Source organism: Macaca mulatta, chromosome 4 (assembly GCF_049350105.2).
Source record: "Macaca mulatta isolate MMU2019108-1 chromosome 4, T2T-MMU8v2.0, whole genome shotgun sequence".
Lineage (NCBI taxonomy): Eukaryota > Metazoa > Chordata > Mammalia > Primates > Cercopithecidae > Macaca > Macaca mulatta.
Genome location: NC_133409.1, coordinates 130,411,078 through 130,428,707, shown reverse-complemented (window position 1 = coordinate 130,428,707; position 17,630 = coordinate 130,411,078). Strand labels below are relative to the sequence as shown.

General features: G+C 37.4%; 1 protein-coding gene across 2 annotated transcripts in view; it reads right to left on the bottom strand.

Annotated features, from left to right (window-relative positions):
- PKHD1 (PKHD1 ciliary IPT domain containing fibrocystin/polyductin) overlaps positions 1-17,630 on the bottom strand; it is a 465,580-nt gene that overhangs the window by 256,908 nt on the left and 191,042 nt on the right. For both annotated transcript variants that reach the window (XM_077999818.1, XM_077999819.1), the window contains exons 43-47: positions 14,350-14,462; positions 13,085-13,190; positions 10,056-10,190; positions 3,381-3,516; positions 727-973 (exon numbers count right to left, since the gene is read on the bottom strand). In XM_077999818.1, coding sequence (XP_077855944.1) covers positions 727-973; positions 3,381-3,516; positions 10,056-10,190; positions 13,085-13,190; positions 14,350-14,462 — 737 coding nt within the window. The remainder of the gene's footprint in view (positions 1-726; positions 974-3,380; positions 3,517-10,055; positions 10,191-13,084; positions 13,191-14,349; positions 14,463-17,630) is intronic.

Genomic DNA, 17,630 nt, shown 5'->3' with positions numbered 1-17,630 from the left:
AGTTAGGACACTTAAGACAAACGAAGAAAATAAGTGTGGCTAAATATATACAATGCATTTGGAATAAGTAAAAGACAGAACCCTAGACACTCAGCAATCGTTACCTGGAAATTAAAGAGGGCAGGAGCAATCCTATTATGCATTATAAACAGCCCCGCTGCTGACTTAATGGTAGTTTGAGTAGCATAACCAAGGAGTCCTTGCTCCAATATTAATAGGAAATGTATTGTAGGAATCCAATAGTTCATGAAATTAACAAGGAAAATGAACTGGAGTGAAGCAACTTTGCAAGTAATAGGAGGCATCAGCAATTGCTTCCCTGGAGCATATTGAACACTTAAAAAGAGCTTGGGAAGAGCACATGTATATAAATGAGAATGGACATTATTAGAATTTTTTAATAATACTTTTAATTTAAATATATTTCAAACTCTCTGTTGGTCGTAAGTCTTTTAAAGAAGAAGTTATTAGCCCAAAATGTCAATAAGAGGTCACAGGCTATGAGATCTGGTCCAAAGATATTTGCAAATTAGCTGCCATTTGAGTCAGCTTAAAACTACCATACACTCACCATTAGGCAGCTATCAAAATTATTCCCATTTCACTTCTGTAGAGCTAAATACTTCAAATAATCTAGAAAACAATTTCCCTTCTATAAGCCTCAACAGCCAGAGTAACAGATGCATGCTCATCAGCAAGCTAAAAAGTATAGTTAATTCCACTTACAAACCAATCGACATACGATGAAAAAGAACACCTCCTCCACAGGCACTGCCATGGACAACCCGACCAAAGCTTGCATTGACCAAACAAGAAGCTGAAAGGGTTTCCATAGAAGCAAGAATGTGACTTCTGTTTTTCCCAGACAGAGATCCATCCAAGTCTTCCAAAATTGCTGCATGAGGAAATGGAAATGCCACTAAGTTTGAAGAGTTTATAAACTTCAACTGGCTGGTCTTCACAGTAAATCCACCTACAAATTTGAAGACAGAAAGATTATTACACAATGGCACAAATAGCAACTAAATTCACTGGAGTAATGGTCTTAGGATTTAAATTGCATATTTATCCAGTTTTACAATTCACCTATTCATGCAAGAAAAGAAGTGTTTTCTGTAGTTGTTTTACAGTGAGTGTTTACTGTCTTCCAACCTCTGGTATGTGCTAGAGATACTAAGAGGTATAAGTGCAGCATTGGCCCTACCTTCATGCAGTCTGTAGTCCACACTGTAGAACAGTGATTTTTCTATCAGGGTTGATTTTACCTTCCAAGAGACATATGACACTATTTTCAATCATTTTTGGCTGTCACAATTGGGGAGTTGGCAGTGCTACTGGCAGCTAGTAGGTAGAGACCAGAGATGCTGCTAAATATCCTACAATGCACAGGAAAGTCCCCACAACAAAGGATTATCTCACCCAAAATGCCAATAGTGCCAAGGGTAAGAAACTCTGGTCTAGTGGGAAATAGAAACAGAAAACATTAATTTATTAATTACTTAGCACTAAAGATGCTATGGTTTAGTCTTCCAATCTTTCAGCTTTCATTCCTCTATGGTGAGTCTAAGCCCTCCAATACCTCTTACTATGAGGTTTATACTTTAAACATTTACTTTCAAAAGCAAACTCAATTAATCACTTGGGCAAATAGTATTAGTAATACACTTTCTAAGTATTAGCTGCAGGGCCATACTTCTTGGCAGTCTTTCTCCAACACCACTGCCATGTGACTCATTGGTACTATCAGTCCAATTGCCTAGAAGGAAAGTATGGCAGTGATCTTCTAATTCACACACCCATGTCATTCAAAGAGGAAACTGAGTACACATCTCCCAGTACATATACTACCATACCGTAATGTATTATGTACATTATAAAATATACAAAAAAAGAAAATAAAATGAAAAATATACAAATTGAGGCTCTAATGTTTTCATTCTGCAGCCCAATAGAGTACATGCAGTGAATTAATTCATGCATGAAAGGCTACACAATTGCACCTCTTGCAACTTCTGTATTTCATTTAATACCACAAACCACCTGCAGCTCTACATTTCAGTCATGTTGGACTTCTTTGGGATTTCCGAAGCACAACTGGCTTTTTGGATTCTATTTTTTTGTGTGTGTGTATACTGTTCCTAGAAATTCTTCCTTGCATATACCTTCTTGCAAACTTCTCTTCACCTTCCTAAACCCTACTCAAGAATAACCTCTATGAGCTCTTGCCTGATTCCCTTCCTCAGCCCCTTCACTGACTTCATTGGGTGCTCTATTACTGCGTTCATCATGCTTTCTTACGACGATGGGCTTGGACATTTATTTTAGTGCCTAGATCAAGAGTTCCTGGAGGACAGAAATTATGTGTTTTTATATTTGCACCCCCTAGGTCCTTAAGCAGAGCCTGAAATAGACAGTATTTAAGCAAATGAAGAGAGGAGTTAGCCAATATTATTCAGTGAAAAGGGATTAGAGTTCATAGGAGTAGTGTGATTTTTTTTTTCACTGTCTCATGAATGATATGAAATAGTCAAGATATTAAAGAATTGAGGAATTGTGACTGCAAGCACTTGTTATGAGGCATTTTTATTTCTATTATTATTTCTACAATCCTAAACTCAGATGCCACCCAAATAAAAACAATCTTTCATTCTGCCTACATAGGAAAAAAAAGTGGAGACTTGTTGATTATTCATTTAATTAAAAAAACAAACAATTATCTAAATTGGTGATTCAAACCACAAGAGCATATTTAGTTGAATTACTTGGTTTGGCTGTTTACAATGATCAAATCAACTAGATTACTCTCTACCTCTTTCACCTTGGCCCATGAGTCCTCCAAGTTATTTCTTACCACCTCTGAGATGTGGTTAAAAAGTGGGCAAGAACTCCTATGGTTCCTTTGTGCATACATCAAGTCCTGGACTGTTGAAAACATTAAGCACCTGAACTTTGGCTCTTTTGAGGAAAGGTTGTATGCATGTTAGTTTACACCCAGTTATCTACCTATCTAACTCCATTCATTCATTTAATCAATACACTGCCTGTCTACTAGGCATCTGGCTCTGTGCTAGGTACTAATAATTAAAACTCTGAGCAAGAAAGACATGATCTCTGCCTTTATGAAGGCCAGAGTCCAGCAGAGACATAGGACCATCATGATAGAATGTGATAGGCACCGTAATAGGAGGAGGACAGGGAGCTGCAGAAGCTGCACTGAGAGAACCTCCAGGATATCTTTTAGGAAATTTAAGCAACAGTTTCTACTGATGCAATCTTATAACTGAAAGAGATAATGATTCACAAAATATTTGCCACTATTTATAATACTGACTTGAATATTGGCCTTATTTATCATCTGTTCTGTCTATTCACATAATTACCTTGTCCTTGGGAACAGTCTGAACAGGTTCTAATGGCTACACAGTTGGTGAGATCAAAATTAACAAAGGTTGTGTTAGACACCATCAGTTCCCATCTTTTAGGAGTTTTAATCCCAGATGACATACACAGACTTCCCTGTGATTTAAAAGAAAAAAAGATGAAAGCAAAATAAGAAAACTGGACACATGAAATACAATTCATAATGCATGAATAAAAACAAAGATAAAAAAGCGAGCTATCGACTAAGAGAAAATATTTGCCAATCACACATATGACAAAGGACCTATATCCAGAATATAGAAAGAACTCTCAGATTTCAACAGTAAGAAAACACACAATGCAATTCAAAAATTAGGGGAAAAAAACCTTCAAAAGATAACTCAGAAAAGAAAATATACAGATAGTACATAAGCACAGGAAAAAAAATGTTCAACATCATTATTCACTAGGGAAATACAAATTAATATCACACTGAAATACACTATGCACCTATTAGAATGGATAAACAAAAATACAATGATGATAGTAAGTGCTGATGAGGATGAGAAATAATTAAAACTCTCCTATGTTTCTAGTGGAATGCAAAATGAGACAGCCACTGTGGAAAAGTTTGGCAGTTTCTTATAAAGTTAAACATGCCCTTATATGACCTAGCAATTCAACTCCTAGGTATTTACCTTGGAGAAATGAAAACTTACATTTATATAAAAACCTGACACAAATGTCCTTAACAGTTCCATTTATAATCACCAAATCTGGAAACAAGCCAAATGCACCTCAATAAACGAATGGATAAACAAACTGCATTACATCTATCTAATGGAATACTATTCGTCAATAATAAGGAATGTAGTATTGATACATGCAACAAGTTGGATGAATCCCAATGGCATTCAGGAGTGAAGGAAGCCAGTCTCAAAAGGTTACATACTCTATGACTCCATTTATATGACTGTTGAAAAGGCAAAACTATAGTGACAGAGAATACATTAGTGAAGAGGAGGCTGTGGCTACAAAGATGGAGCAAGGAACTGGAATGGATGCAACTGTTCTGTGTCTTGATTGTGATGATGGTAGTCACACAAATGTGTACATGTGTTAAAGCTCATAGAATTGTACATCAAAAAGTCAGTTTTGCTGTATATTAATATATTTTAAAAACTTTAACAAAAAGTCTGAAAAGAAAGAAACAATAAGTGTTTTCATGATTTTCCACAAAATCTCTTTGACAAACACTATCCAATCAAGTTGCTAGTGCCTCACTGTTCCATTGTTAAAAATAGTCTTACATTTGAGGATTACCAGAATTTTTTTCAATAGCTCCCAACATGAAAAATGATGAAACAATAAACAAATAGCAGAAAAGAAACCCAGTGGACACAAAGCTAGTCTAGAAATCAGAAGAAAACAAAAACTATAATTAATGGCCTCGGAGAAATAAGTATATTATATCCTTGAAACAAAGAGAAGCCTAAAATATTATTTTTAGAAAAAAAAATAGGAGAGTAGAAAAAGGAAACTCAATATCATAGAAAGTAGAACAAAAAGACAAAGAGATGGAAAATTAGTAAGAACATTAAGACAAGAAAAACATTCCAGGAGGCCCAATATTTAAATAATCATAGTTTTAAGGAAAAGAAGAAAATATAGGGGAAAGAATTATCAAAGAAATAATTAAAGAAAACTGTCCAGAAGGAAAGGATATAATTTTCCAGACTGAAAAGTCCCACTCAGTATCTAGGACAATGTTTAGAAAAAGAGCCACAGCAAAGTACATCTTATTGAAATTGCAAAACACCAGGGACAAGGACAAGTTCCTAAGGGCTTTTAGAGAGAAAAAAAATAAAATAAAAGGTTACATATGAAATCACTGGAATCTGAGTATCTTTTTTTTTTTGAGACAGTCTCACTCTGTTGCCCTGTCTGGAGTGCAGTGGCGTGATTTTGGCTCACTGCAACCTCCACTTCCCGGGTTGAAGTGATTCTCCTACTTCAGCCTCCTGAGTACCTGGGACTACAGGTGCATGCACCACATCTGGCTAATTTTTGTACTTTTAGTAGAGACAGGGTTTCGCCATGTTGGCCAGGCTGGTCTTGAACTCCTGACCTCAGGTGATCCTCACACCTTGGCCTCCCAAACTGTTGGGATTACAGGCGTGAGCTGCTGCCTCCTGCCCTAAATCTGAGTATCTTAAAGCTATTCAACCTCAAGAGCAGAAGGAGCTACAAGATAATGGAATATTGCCTTCAAACTTTCAGTGCAAAATGAACTTCAACCTGGTATCCTATAACCAACAATCTGCTAATCTGCTAATAAAGGGGTCTCCATATACAGCTCAGAACTTTTACCTTCCATTGTTTCCTTTTTTTTTTTTTTTTTTTTTCAGAAATTTACCTTAGGCTATGTTCAAATTGAGGAATTAAGTCAGAAAGGAGGAAGATGTACAAATCAGAAACAAGAGTTCCAATACTAGACAGACATGAAGGAAATCTCCAGGATAATGTTCTAGGGAGATTCCAAGATGGAGCTTTGAAACCCTTCTTATACATTGCTGGTGCAAGCATAAACATTCTGGATTGTTGCTTGGCATTATCCACTAAAGCTACACGATGATCCAGCAATTTTACAACTTGGCTTATAGTCAACAGAAATGCATGCACATGAAGACCAGAAGGCATATAGAATAATGCTTATAGCATCATTATTTGTAAATAACCAAATTTACAAATGATGAAAACAATCAAATGTCCATCAATAGCTATATGCTTTAAAAAAATTGAGGTTGAGTCATAAAGTGGAATACTACCCAATGATTGGAAGAAGAAATACTTGTAACACAAAGAAACATGAATGAATCTCACAGACAATGTTGTGCCAAAGAAGCCAGGTACAATAGAGTTACATGCTTTATGATTCCATTTACACAAAGTTCAAAACCAGGAGAAATTAATCTATATGGATAGAAGGCTGAATAATGCTTGCCCTTTGGCTAGGGAGTGTAGAGTGGGGTTGAATGGTGGGACATGAAGAGGCTTTAGAGGAGCTGATAACGTTCATTCCTTTATTATTAGTTTTTATTTTTTAGAGGCAAGATCTTTCTCTGGCAAAGCTGTATTTCTTGTTCTCAGTTGTATACATATACCTGGTTGGTTTGCTTTCTAAAGATCCATTGAGCTATTCCCTTGTGATTTGTGCACGTTTCTCCATAAATGTTATATTTCCATCAAACATTTACCTTAAAAAGTAGGACAAATACTAGAGAAAGGTATCATAGAAGAGGAAAGGGTAAGGAAAGAAGCTAAAGGAGTTTAATGTCCTTGTATTGCTTATGTAAAGTTTAACAGTGCTGATGTAATTTAGACTTTGTTAAGACAAGCAGGCACATTAAAAACTTAAGGCCAACAGCTAAAATAATCATAACAGAATGGATAACTTTCAAATGAGTAAATATAAAAAGATGGTATGCAAGACAAATCAAAATAGAAAAGAAGAAAAAAACAGAAACCAAAAACGGATTGCAAACTGAAAGCGCAAAATAAGATGGTAGAAATAAATGCAAATATATGGGAGTCATCAGCATGTGGAAGGTAATTGAAACCACTAGAGAAAATGAGATTTCTCCCAGGGAGAGCTAGTATATTGAGAAGAGAAGGGGCCCTACAACAGAATTTAGGGAAACAAAAAGATGAAAGGTCTAAATTGAAGAAGACAAATCCACAAGTGAAAATGGGAAATCACCCCCAGAGAAATAGGAGGAAGAATGAAGCAGCTCCATCAGCATCTGTCTGAAGAAGATATTTTTTAAAGTAGCATCATCTGCTCAAATTAATTACAATAACAACCAAGACAGCCATCCTACAGATACTTCGATAAGTAGGGTGACTCATTTAAATTAAAATTAGACTTTTTTTTTAGTGTGAAAGGGTATATTAATTAGAATGCTGGGACAATAAGTATAAACAAACTACTCACCCAAACTAGGATATACCGTCATGCTATAGCATATCTCTATCTTGTATATTTAAGCCATTCTTACTGAAAATTATTCTATTCATCTCAATACAAAGGTAACATTGGCTGTGAGAGTACCAACGCATATACAGGTATGCTTACAGGAAAAAAAATTCCTTCTAATGATAAAAAGTTCTTCCAGAAAGTAATGTTTATTTTAGGATATGACTCACTGATAATTGTATGCCACCAATTTTATGTGAGTGGAAAGTCTAACAATGGTCAGGCCAAATTCTTTAAAAGTCTTAATTCCTGGCTAGGGGCGGTGGCTCATGCCTGTAATCCCCGCACTTTGGGAGGCCCAGGCGGGCGGATCACGAGGTCACGAGATGGAAAGCAATCTGGCTAACATGGTGAAACCCTGTCTCTACTAAAAATACAAAAAATTAGCCAGGCATGGTGGCGGGTGCCTGTAGTCCCAGCTATTCAGGAGACTGAGGCAAGAGAATGGCGGGAACCCGGGAGGCGGAGCTTGCAGTGAGCCGAGATGGCGCCACTGCACTCCAGCCTGGGCAACACAGAGAGACTCCGTCTCAAAAAAAAGGGTTAATTCCTAAAGGAATGGAAGGCACAAAAGATAGAGGCTAAAATCAGAGTCCCATAACCACAGAGGTCAGGCACCCTCTTTTTCTTTTTCTTTCTTTTTTTTTTTTTTTTTTTTGAACTGACACCTGGCAACACAGTGGTTCCCAAATAAATCTGAAAAATACTGTGCTAAGTAAAGATAATAGATGTTTTTTGCTTATTCACTTTGATGCTAGAATTTCTCATAGCCTTTAGTATATTTTTTCAATGAATTTTATTCTGTATATTTGAGGTTTACAACATGATATTACAGGGTACACACAGGTTATAGTGAAGCAAATTAACATATCTGTCATTTCACATAGTTACTTTTCTGTGACAAGAGCAGCTAAAATCCACTTATTTAACAAAATTCCCTGACACAATACAATTTTATTATCTCTAATGCTTATGCTGTACATTACATCTCTGGACTTGTTTGAGATTTTGGGAAATAGAGGGTACGGTAACCAGCACAGCATAAATGTAATTATAACCAAAGAATTTTCTTTTTCCAGACACTATCCAAGGGCTAGTCTTTCATGAATAACACTTCAGGGAACATTGGTATGGGCACTAATAAATGTCCTTTGCCAAAGCCATTTTCCATGTGCAGTTGAAGAATATTTGACCAGGAGTGGGAGGGTATCAGGGTGGTCCTAGCTCCACAATACTAGGCATGAACCTTAAACTGCCATTCAACTTTCCAAGCCTCCATTTTCCCCTAAATTCAAGAAGTTTAACCAGATCATCTCTTAGGTAATAGTTGGCTCTTTAATTATGTGGTTTTATGATTTGGATAACTAACCAGCATCTAGACATCCCCTAGAACAAAACTGTTTAACATTTTCCATCAGGGGACTCTTGTCCTGTACTTACTTAAGAGCCTGAAAGGCCCTCAGCTGTACTACTTTCCCAGTGAATCACACCCCAAGGGTGTGATTATTTTTGATTATCTCATGATAGGCACCCTTTTGTCATAATTTGTATCTTAATTTATGTCACTTTCTCATTAATTATGGTGTCTATTTAACATCAATTAAGATACTGCAACATTAATTTACCAAGACAGTTGCTCAGTTTGCTGGGAATTTTGTTTGTAACATCTACTCTAAGGTTATTTCTGGAAAAGTTAAGAACCTCTGATGTACCACAGCATCACAGAATCTAAATCTGGGTACCATCCTCTCTTGAAAACTACACAGTCTGAAAAGAAGAATCATCTCTCAAGGTGGTCATCCTTTTAGAGGAAAAACAAAACAAAAACAAAAACCCTGCCAGGTATTTGTCTCCTGAAAAGGATAGTTCAAAGGAGATTTTACTAAGAAAAGTTGAGAGTTAAATCCAAGAAAATGTAGCTCTATAAGAAAATGACTTTTAAAATCTTCACATTTTTATCTATAGCTATGAAATAATCTTCATTAGAAGTATAAGAATCAAAACTTATTTAAATTTCAATTGAATTAAGCACTCAAGAACAAACTGAAGAGAATATTCTTTCCTTGGCTCCCAAGAAATCTATGATTTTCATAATGATGTGATGACTAGTATGAATGTAGCTCTAATGAAAACAAGAACATAGAGGATCCATTATAGATCTGAAGCCTAAGAGACCAATGGCAGCCATGAACCTCCCCGAGGAACTGGTGCTTCCTACCTGGAAGTACTCTTTGCCCCATCTGCATTCTTGTACCCTGAGAAGTCATCTAGAGTCTGATTTTTATCATGTAGAAATCCATACGTAGGCACATATTAGTGAATCACATACAAAATAATGAACTAGGCAAATCTGTATTTCATGATTTGACCTCTTTCTGTAAGAGTAATAATTCTAAATTGCAAACAAATAAAATTCTGTAAGCTACTCATGACTTTTGTGATTTATATGTACTCATAACATTGAAGCCCTGTGTATATATGAGTTCTATTGTCAATATCACCACTATTACAAATAAAAAGCACCTTTAACTTTTACCAATGAAATACGAGATTCACCAAAGAATGCTATTAGAATTGCATATCCTGGATCATCAGGAGGCCCAGCACATGTAATTTTGTTGTGACCGACAGCCTAAAACAACCACACCGAGGCACTTACCTTGTGGGCAAAATGACCAAGTAATAAGCTGTCAGTAACTGAAGTATTTGCATCACTTTCCAAGATGTCAATTCCAAAATCTCTGCATGAATAAACTTGGAAGTTTTTCAGGCGAAGATTGCTACTTCTAAAAATCTATAAAATACAGCATGTTACAGCAAAGGTCTGAGGCTTGGTTTTTCTTGCAGACTTCCTGTAGTTTTTAAAATTATTGATTAAGTATAAAGAAGCATGCTATGTTGCATTAAAGCACCTTTTGTCCATCAATGTCAGTACAGGTATCCTAAAGTTGCTGTGAGGTCAGCACTAATGAGTCTCCTTTGGTAACACCTCTTCGCGCTTTTCATTTTTCCTCATAATAACCAATACATTAAAAAGATAAATGTGAATTCTCCACATATCTAAAATAAACTTGGAGTGGCCAAATCACACAAAGGTAGCAGAGAAAAACATCGCACCCAAGAACTCTAGTGCTTAACATTTTCTTCAGTGTATTATATATTAACCCATATTGTCAGAAGATTGCAAATATGAAATAAGTAGCTCAGCATGACTACAGATTCACAGTTATGTACATTGTTTATGATAACCCAAACAGGGGTCATGTAATAACAAAATTAGGTTGGTAGAGTTGTAAGCTCCCTACTTGCTATGGTTTAAGCCTGTCCCCCAAAAAGCATGTTTTGGAAACTTAATCCCTGATGTAAGTGTTAGGAGGTGTGTAGGTCATGAATGGATTGGTGCTGATTACAAAAAAACTTGGGGCTGTGAGTTCTATCACTTGCTCCTTCTTTGCCTTCTTTGCCTTTCTGCTATAGACTGATGCAGCAAGAAGGTCCTCAGCAGATGCTGGCCTCTCAATCTTGGATTTCCAAGCCTCCAGAATCATGAGTTAATAAATTTCTGTTTATTATAATTTACCCAAATATTATTATTCTGTTACAGGAGCACAAAGGGACTAAGGCACCACTGGTCTGGGAGACAGAGTTATGTTTATGTCTTTGACCAATTTTTTTGCTAATTTTATTTATTACTAATACATAATGACCCATTTTAATTTTTGTAAGTAGTATGAGGTAGGATACAACTTAATTCTTTTGTGTGTGACTATCTAGTTGTACAAGCACCATTTGTTGAAAAGACTATATTTCCCACATTGAATGGTCTTGGCGTCCTTTGTCAAAAATCATGTTTATAGATGTATGGGTTTATCTCCGGACTCTCACTTCTATTTCATTGACATCTATGTCTGTCTTTGGGCCCATATACCACACTGTCTTGATTATTGTTGCTTTGTAGCAAGTTTTAAAATAGGGAAGGATAAATCTTCTTACTTCATTCTTCTTTTTTGGTGTAGTTCAAGGGAAGTTTACTTTTTAAATTTGCTGCTATTATGTTATTTAATTTCTGCCTTATTCTTCACTATAAAAGTGCAATTCCAAGAATATTTTTTATTATTTAAACTTTTTGATTGATCAAATTTGAGTGCACAACAGTTCAAGCTGTAATTCTGTATTTTTTTTCCTTCACAGGTTTAGCATTTCTGATTGCAGAACTTCAAAAAATGGCTTTAATAGCATCTTTTAGTATTTTCATTTTACTAGATTATTCCCTCTAGGACAAGGCTATTCAAGAGCAGGGAGACAGAGTTTAAGCCCCTGCAGGTATAAATTACTTCACTGCATAAGAAGGCACTCAACAAATGTTTCCACTAGATTTGTTACCCCTACAATATTTATAGTGTTCATGGGAAGCATTTTATAAAATTAAATGAGAACAAAATACTAAATACATTTTGGACTCCACCTGTTAGCTCTCCTAATTATATATTTTTGGGCTTTCTTCATCCACAATTATCTTTCTTTTGTTGCATATATGAAATAAATGTTTGACTTCCTTATTGTGACATTATTATATGTTTGTATTCTATTTCCTGGAAGCTCTACGAACATATTTCTTCATCTATATATCTTATGCTCCAGATTTCTAGGCAGAGACAAAGTGTATGTAATTTTGTCTGTATTGCATCAAATAGTGGCCCTGAATAATTTTTATATGTTGCTGTTAATGGTGAGCATGCAAAGCTTCCTTATAAGAAAATCACTGGGAGGCCGGGCGCGGTGGCTCACACCTGTAATCCCAACACTTTGGGAGGCCGAGGTGGGCGGATCACGAGGTCAGGAGATCCAGACCATCCTGGCTAACACGGTGAAACCCCGTCTCTACTAAAAAATACAAAAAACTAGCCGGGCGAGGTGGCGGGCGCCTGTAGTCCCAGCTACTCGGGAGGCTGAGGCAGGAGAATGGCGTAAACCCGGGAGGCGGAGCTTGCAGTGAGCCGAGATCGCGCCACTGCACTCCAGCCTGGGTGACAGAGCCAGACTCCGTCTCAAAAAAAAAAAAAAGAAAATCACTGGGAAAATGAAGAGTAAATGATTGAACCTTTTCTTCTCCTTTAAGAAAAAAATAGAAGAAAATTTAGCTTATTGACTAAAGTAAGAATGGTATCTTGAGCTAGAATGTTTGTGTTCTAATGACAAACAGTGCTTTCTCTTAAGACTGGGGCATGTATTCTTCAGGATATTGGGACATCAAATGCACAACTTCTGGAGTCTAAATTCTGCACTTGGTTGTACTACTAACCAATTGTGTGACCTTTGACAAGTCGCTTCCCTTTCTTAGCCTTAATTTCTATCTCTAAGTAGGGATGGAAGGAAGGAATAGGTAACCTCTATGATCTCTCCTGATTATAAATCTCTATAATTCTGTTGCTCTCTACTAGTGTTTCCAAAAAACACACAATGGAGAAAATGACCTAACCCTGGATTAGTGACTAGGAATTTGTTTAACAACTATTCTACAAGCACCTATGATCCATTGGTGCTTCAAAATTGTGATAGCACAGCAATGCTCCCCTCAAGGGCAAGTCATTCCCATTTAAGTAGATATGCATAATGAATTGCTGTGAGAAAACAAGTGACAGTTTTAATTTAAAAAACAGCAACAATAACAACAACAAAATAACTTACCTGGGCACCACCTGCACTTTCCCAAACTGTGAAGCTCTGGAACAGGGTGATGCCAGTGACATTATCCCAAGGTGGCTGAAATTTAGGGTATACAAAGAGACCATACCTAAAAAGTGAAACAAAGAATGAAATTAAGCCAATTTTTATGTTTCTAACTTCCTACTTTTTCTTGTTGAAAAATACAAAGTAAAAGTAATGTATTAGGGAGAGTGAAGGTACATAGAATCTGTGACCCTCCCCCTGACTGTTCTTGACCATCCCTTAGCCCTCCCACTTTTACCCTCTGTGACCTACACCCAAATCCCAACAAAATGCAGATTACTCCAGAGCCCAAGTCCACCAGCCTCCCAGGGGCTCTGCCTATTTTTGGAAGTTTAATTGCTCTCTCCATTGAATTCTCTCTGGCCACAAAAGGTACATTCTGTCCTTCTGCCTTTTCATGTGACTCTCTTCCCTTTACCATCAAAACTGTTATGAGCTAGAAAATAATGCTAACACAATTATATACAAAAGCCAAGACATGGAGGCAGCCAAGATGTCCATCAATAGGTTAACGGCTGGGGAAAATGTGGTATATACTTGCAATGGAATATTATTCAACCTTTAAAGAGAAGGAAATCCTGCCATTTGTGACAATGCAGATAAACCTGGGGGACACTGTGCTGGATGAGGTAAGCCAGACACAGAAGAGCAATAGTACATCATAGCACTTAAATGAGAAATCTAAAATATTCAAACTTATAGAAGCAGAGAGTAGAATGGTGATTGGCAGGGGCTGGGAGGAGGGGAAAATGGGAAGTATTAGTCAAAGGGTACAAAGTTTCAACTATGCAAAATGAATAAGTCCTAGAGATATACTGTACAGCAAAATGCCAAAGTATACAATACAGCAAAATTAACAATACTGTATTCTATATTTAAAATTTTGCTAAGAGGTCAGATTTTGTGTCAAATGTTCTTACAGTAATAATAGTAATTCAAATAAAGAGGGCTGGAGGACAGAGGTGATAGATGTTTGTGGCATAGATGGTGATGATGGTTTCAGGGGTGTACACTTATCTCCAAACTCATCAAGTTGTATACATTAAATATGAACAGCTTTTTGTATGTCAATTATACCTCAAAAAAGCAGTTTCAGAAAATACACAGGAACATCACCAAATCTTGAACAAATGCCAAAAGTGCTCTCATTGTGAGCATTCTACAGAAAAATGTGAAATCATAAGACTTACAGCCAAAATGTAGATGAATATCCCCAAAGTTACCTGGTACAAGAATGTGCAATGTTCTGAGTGAAGGAAAGAAGTGGAGCTTGTGATGTTTGGTTGGTCACGAGATGGAAAAAGTAGCCATAGCCAGCACCACACACTCTGTTCCCCTACAGAAATTAGGGAGAGTTGAAAAATAGTTACCCCGTGTATGATAAGGTTGCTGGAAAGAAAGACTCTTGTTTGTGCTCATCCCACTTTTATATTCACTTTCTGCCAAAGTACATTAAAACTCTATTATAGACTCATTTATTCTTTTTTTCCTTTTGGGAACAAAAATATTGATATGGTTTGGATCTGTCCCCCTGCCCATATTTCACGTTGAATTGTAATCCTCAGTATTGGAGGTAGGGCCTGGTGGGAGGTGATTGGATCATGGGGTCAGTTTCTCGTGAATGGTTTAGCACTGTTCCCCGTGGTACTATTCTCACCATAGTGAGTTCTCGTGAGATCTGGTAGTTTAGAAGTGTACAGCACCTTGTGGCCCCCACCTTGTCTTGCTTCTGTTCCTGCCATGTAAGGTGCCTGCTCCTGCTTTGCCTTATGCTGTGAGTAAAGGCTCCCTGAGACCTGAGACCTCCCCAGAAATTGATGCTTCCATGTTTCCTGTATAGCCTGCAGAACCATGAGCCAATTAAATCTCTTTTCTTTATAAGTTACCCAGCCTCAGGTATTTCTTCATAGCAATGCGAGAATGAACTAATAAAAATATTGTCATTCTTCTTCCTTCAGCCAGCTCAACTAGACTGCAATTTGCCCATCTTAATAACTGGTTTCTCATGTTCAAGCCTCCTTCTATGTTCCCACAGTGAGTTTACTTATGACATCTAAGATCCTACTCTTTGGTGAATGCAAGAGTATATGGTAGCTCTCCAAGGCAAAGGTATACCTTGAAATCAAGCCCACACAATGTGTTCTCTCTGGATCTTTGAACAAATCAATGATTTGTCTACGGGCTGAAGGCCACATGATTGGACTAGTCATGACTTAGTTCCAAGACAAAGTGACTGATTTCAAATAAAGCTCTAATCTCTTCGAAGTGCTCTTGTCCTGAATAGACTATTAATTCACCTTGATGTTTCTTTATAGGTCTTACTATCTAAATAATTTCATGTATTTTATGTGTTCATATAAAATCTGACTTCTCTCTGTTGGACCATATGAGTTTGGGGATCTAATTCTGATCAAACTGAACACAATGAGGTTATCTTTATAAATTCAATGAAGTACCTACAATATGTTCATCCCTATGCAATATAGTCTTAAGACAGAGTAAAAAACTGACTTCCTAAAGGTTTAAGACTGTATATAGATGTTGGGTTTTTTTGTTTTGTTTTTTTTTTTTTTTTTGGCCTACCCAATGTTCACATTTTTTTGTTTCCAACATGTTCAAACCAAGAGACTTAATAAAAAATTCAGACTTTCAGCTTTTCTGAGCCCAAATTCCTGTCAGGTAGCTACGGGTCAGCTGAAGATAAGAAGGGCCTGCCTTCTTGGACTGTGGATCATTTTTCCACAGTCCTCACCCTTCCTGTTTCACTCATTTATGATGCCTGCCTAGTCTCTGCAGTATTTGAATTTGCAACCTCAACTACAGGCAACATAGTAAATAACATGTTGGCTATTCTATGAAAGTTTCTATTTCTGCTTTCCTGAATCACATCTGAGTTCTCTCAGTACTCTCACATCTTAAGAATCCCAAGCCCTCTCTTTACCATCAGGGAGAAAGAACTCTGAGAAAAATCAGGGGCCCTATCAGGCTGCTGCGCTGCAGTGATGCTATTAGTGGGAGGAACGAAGGGCCAATCGATCAAGCCATGAGACTACTTCCTATGTGCCCACGTGCATCTGACCTCTCTCAGCCTGAGTGGCTGTCCAAAGCCAAGATGCCCATGTCTACCTGGAGAACAGAAATTAAGGAACAGGCTGCTGAGGCGTAAGCCCTGTGCTACATGGATGAAGGGAGTCTCCAAGGCTCCCACATGATTCATCCCTGATCACCTGGGGGTTTTCCATGGCCTGGCTGGTGGGAGACAAGGAATGCCCGGATCATCCTCCTTGAAAGTCACTCAATCCTGGGAACACAAATTATGGGGCTTGGAGATCTCATCCTGAACACTGGCAGCAAGGTCACAGTAAAGAGAATGGGGAGTCATAAGGGCTATGACACTGTGCCACTCAACAAGACATTAAATGCCTTTCTTTAAAAAACAATACTCAGTGCAGCCCTCTATGCAGGGCTCAGTGGGGACTATGCTGTGAGCATCGCCTTGGAACAGTTTCTTAAACTTTAGTGTGCAGCCTGGTAGAGTTGTCATATTTAGCAAATAAAAACACAGAGTGCCCAGTGAAATTTAAATTTCAGATAAAAAATAAAATATTTTGGTATAAGTGTGTCCCAAACACCATCTGAAATTTAAATTTGACCAGACATGCTATATTTTATCCAGCAGCCTTTACCTGGGGGTATATTAGCCAAAGATTTTCAGATATTCTGATTTAGTAGGGGGGTGATGAGGAAGGGATGATGAGGAAGGGATGAGGAAAGATGATGAGGAAGTATTCTGTACTCTTGGGCATCACAGGGTGCTCCGATAGGTCTGCTGCAGGTGATATTTTGACCCCATTTTGAGAACTGCCTCTCTAGAGGTGATTGAGAGAGTAATGCTAAGGGTTACTAATGTTCCTAGGAGACATTAAAAGAGGACAGAAACACTAGAAAAACCATTTCCTGGTGAAGCTTTTTGCCATGAGTTGCTTTGGGAACCCACTGCAAATGGAAGCCACTGCTGAAAACTGAAGGAGGATAGAGACCTAGAAATCAGGGGAAGAAGCCATTGCTAGGTACCTAGCAAAAGCATTGCCCAGCTCAGTGCAAGTTATACTTATGTTGGATTTTTTTCTTTTCCTTAGAAGTATTTATTTTTTTAAGTTATGATGGAGTAGAATAATAACACTCACAGTGAAAATCTACAGAGAAGGCACTACACTCCAGGTACTGGATTTTAGAGTCTCATTCATTTTTATAATAGTTTTATGAGTTTTGTATTATTATTACAGTTTCATAGCAAAGAAACTGAAGCTCAGAGATGTTGAGTAACTTTCCCAAAGTCACAGAGCAAATAGTTGTCAGAGCCAGCTCCATCCAAGTCCAAGCCTGGAAAAGTTAGAGACTAGAGTAGAGAAATGAAGGTAGGACCCAAAGGCAGGATGCCCAATGATAGGAGGCAAGTGAAGAAACATAAACAAGAGAGTACAAGGCGAAGTCTTGTCACCAG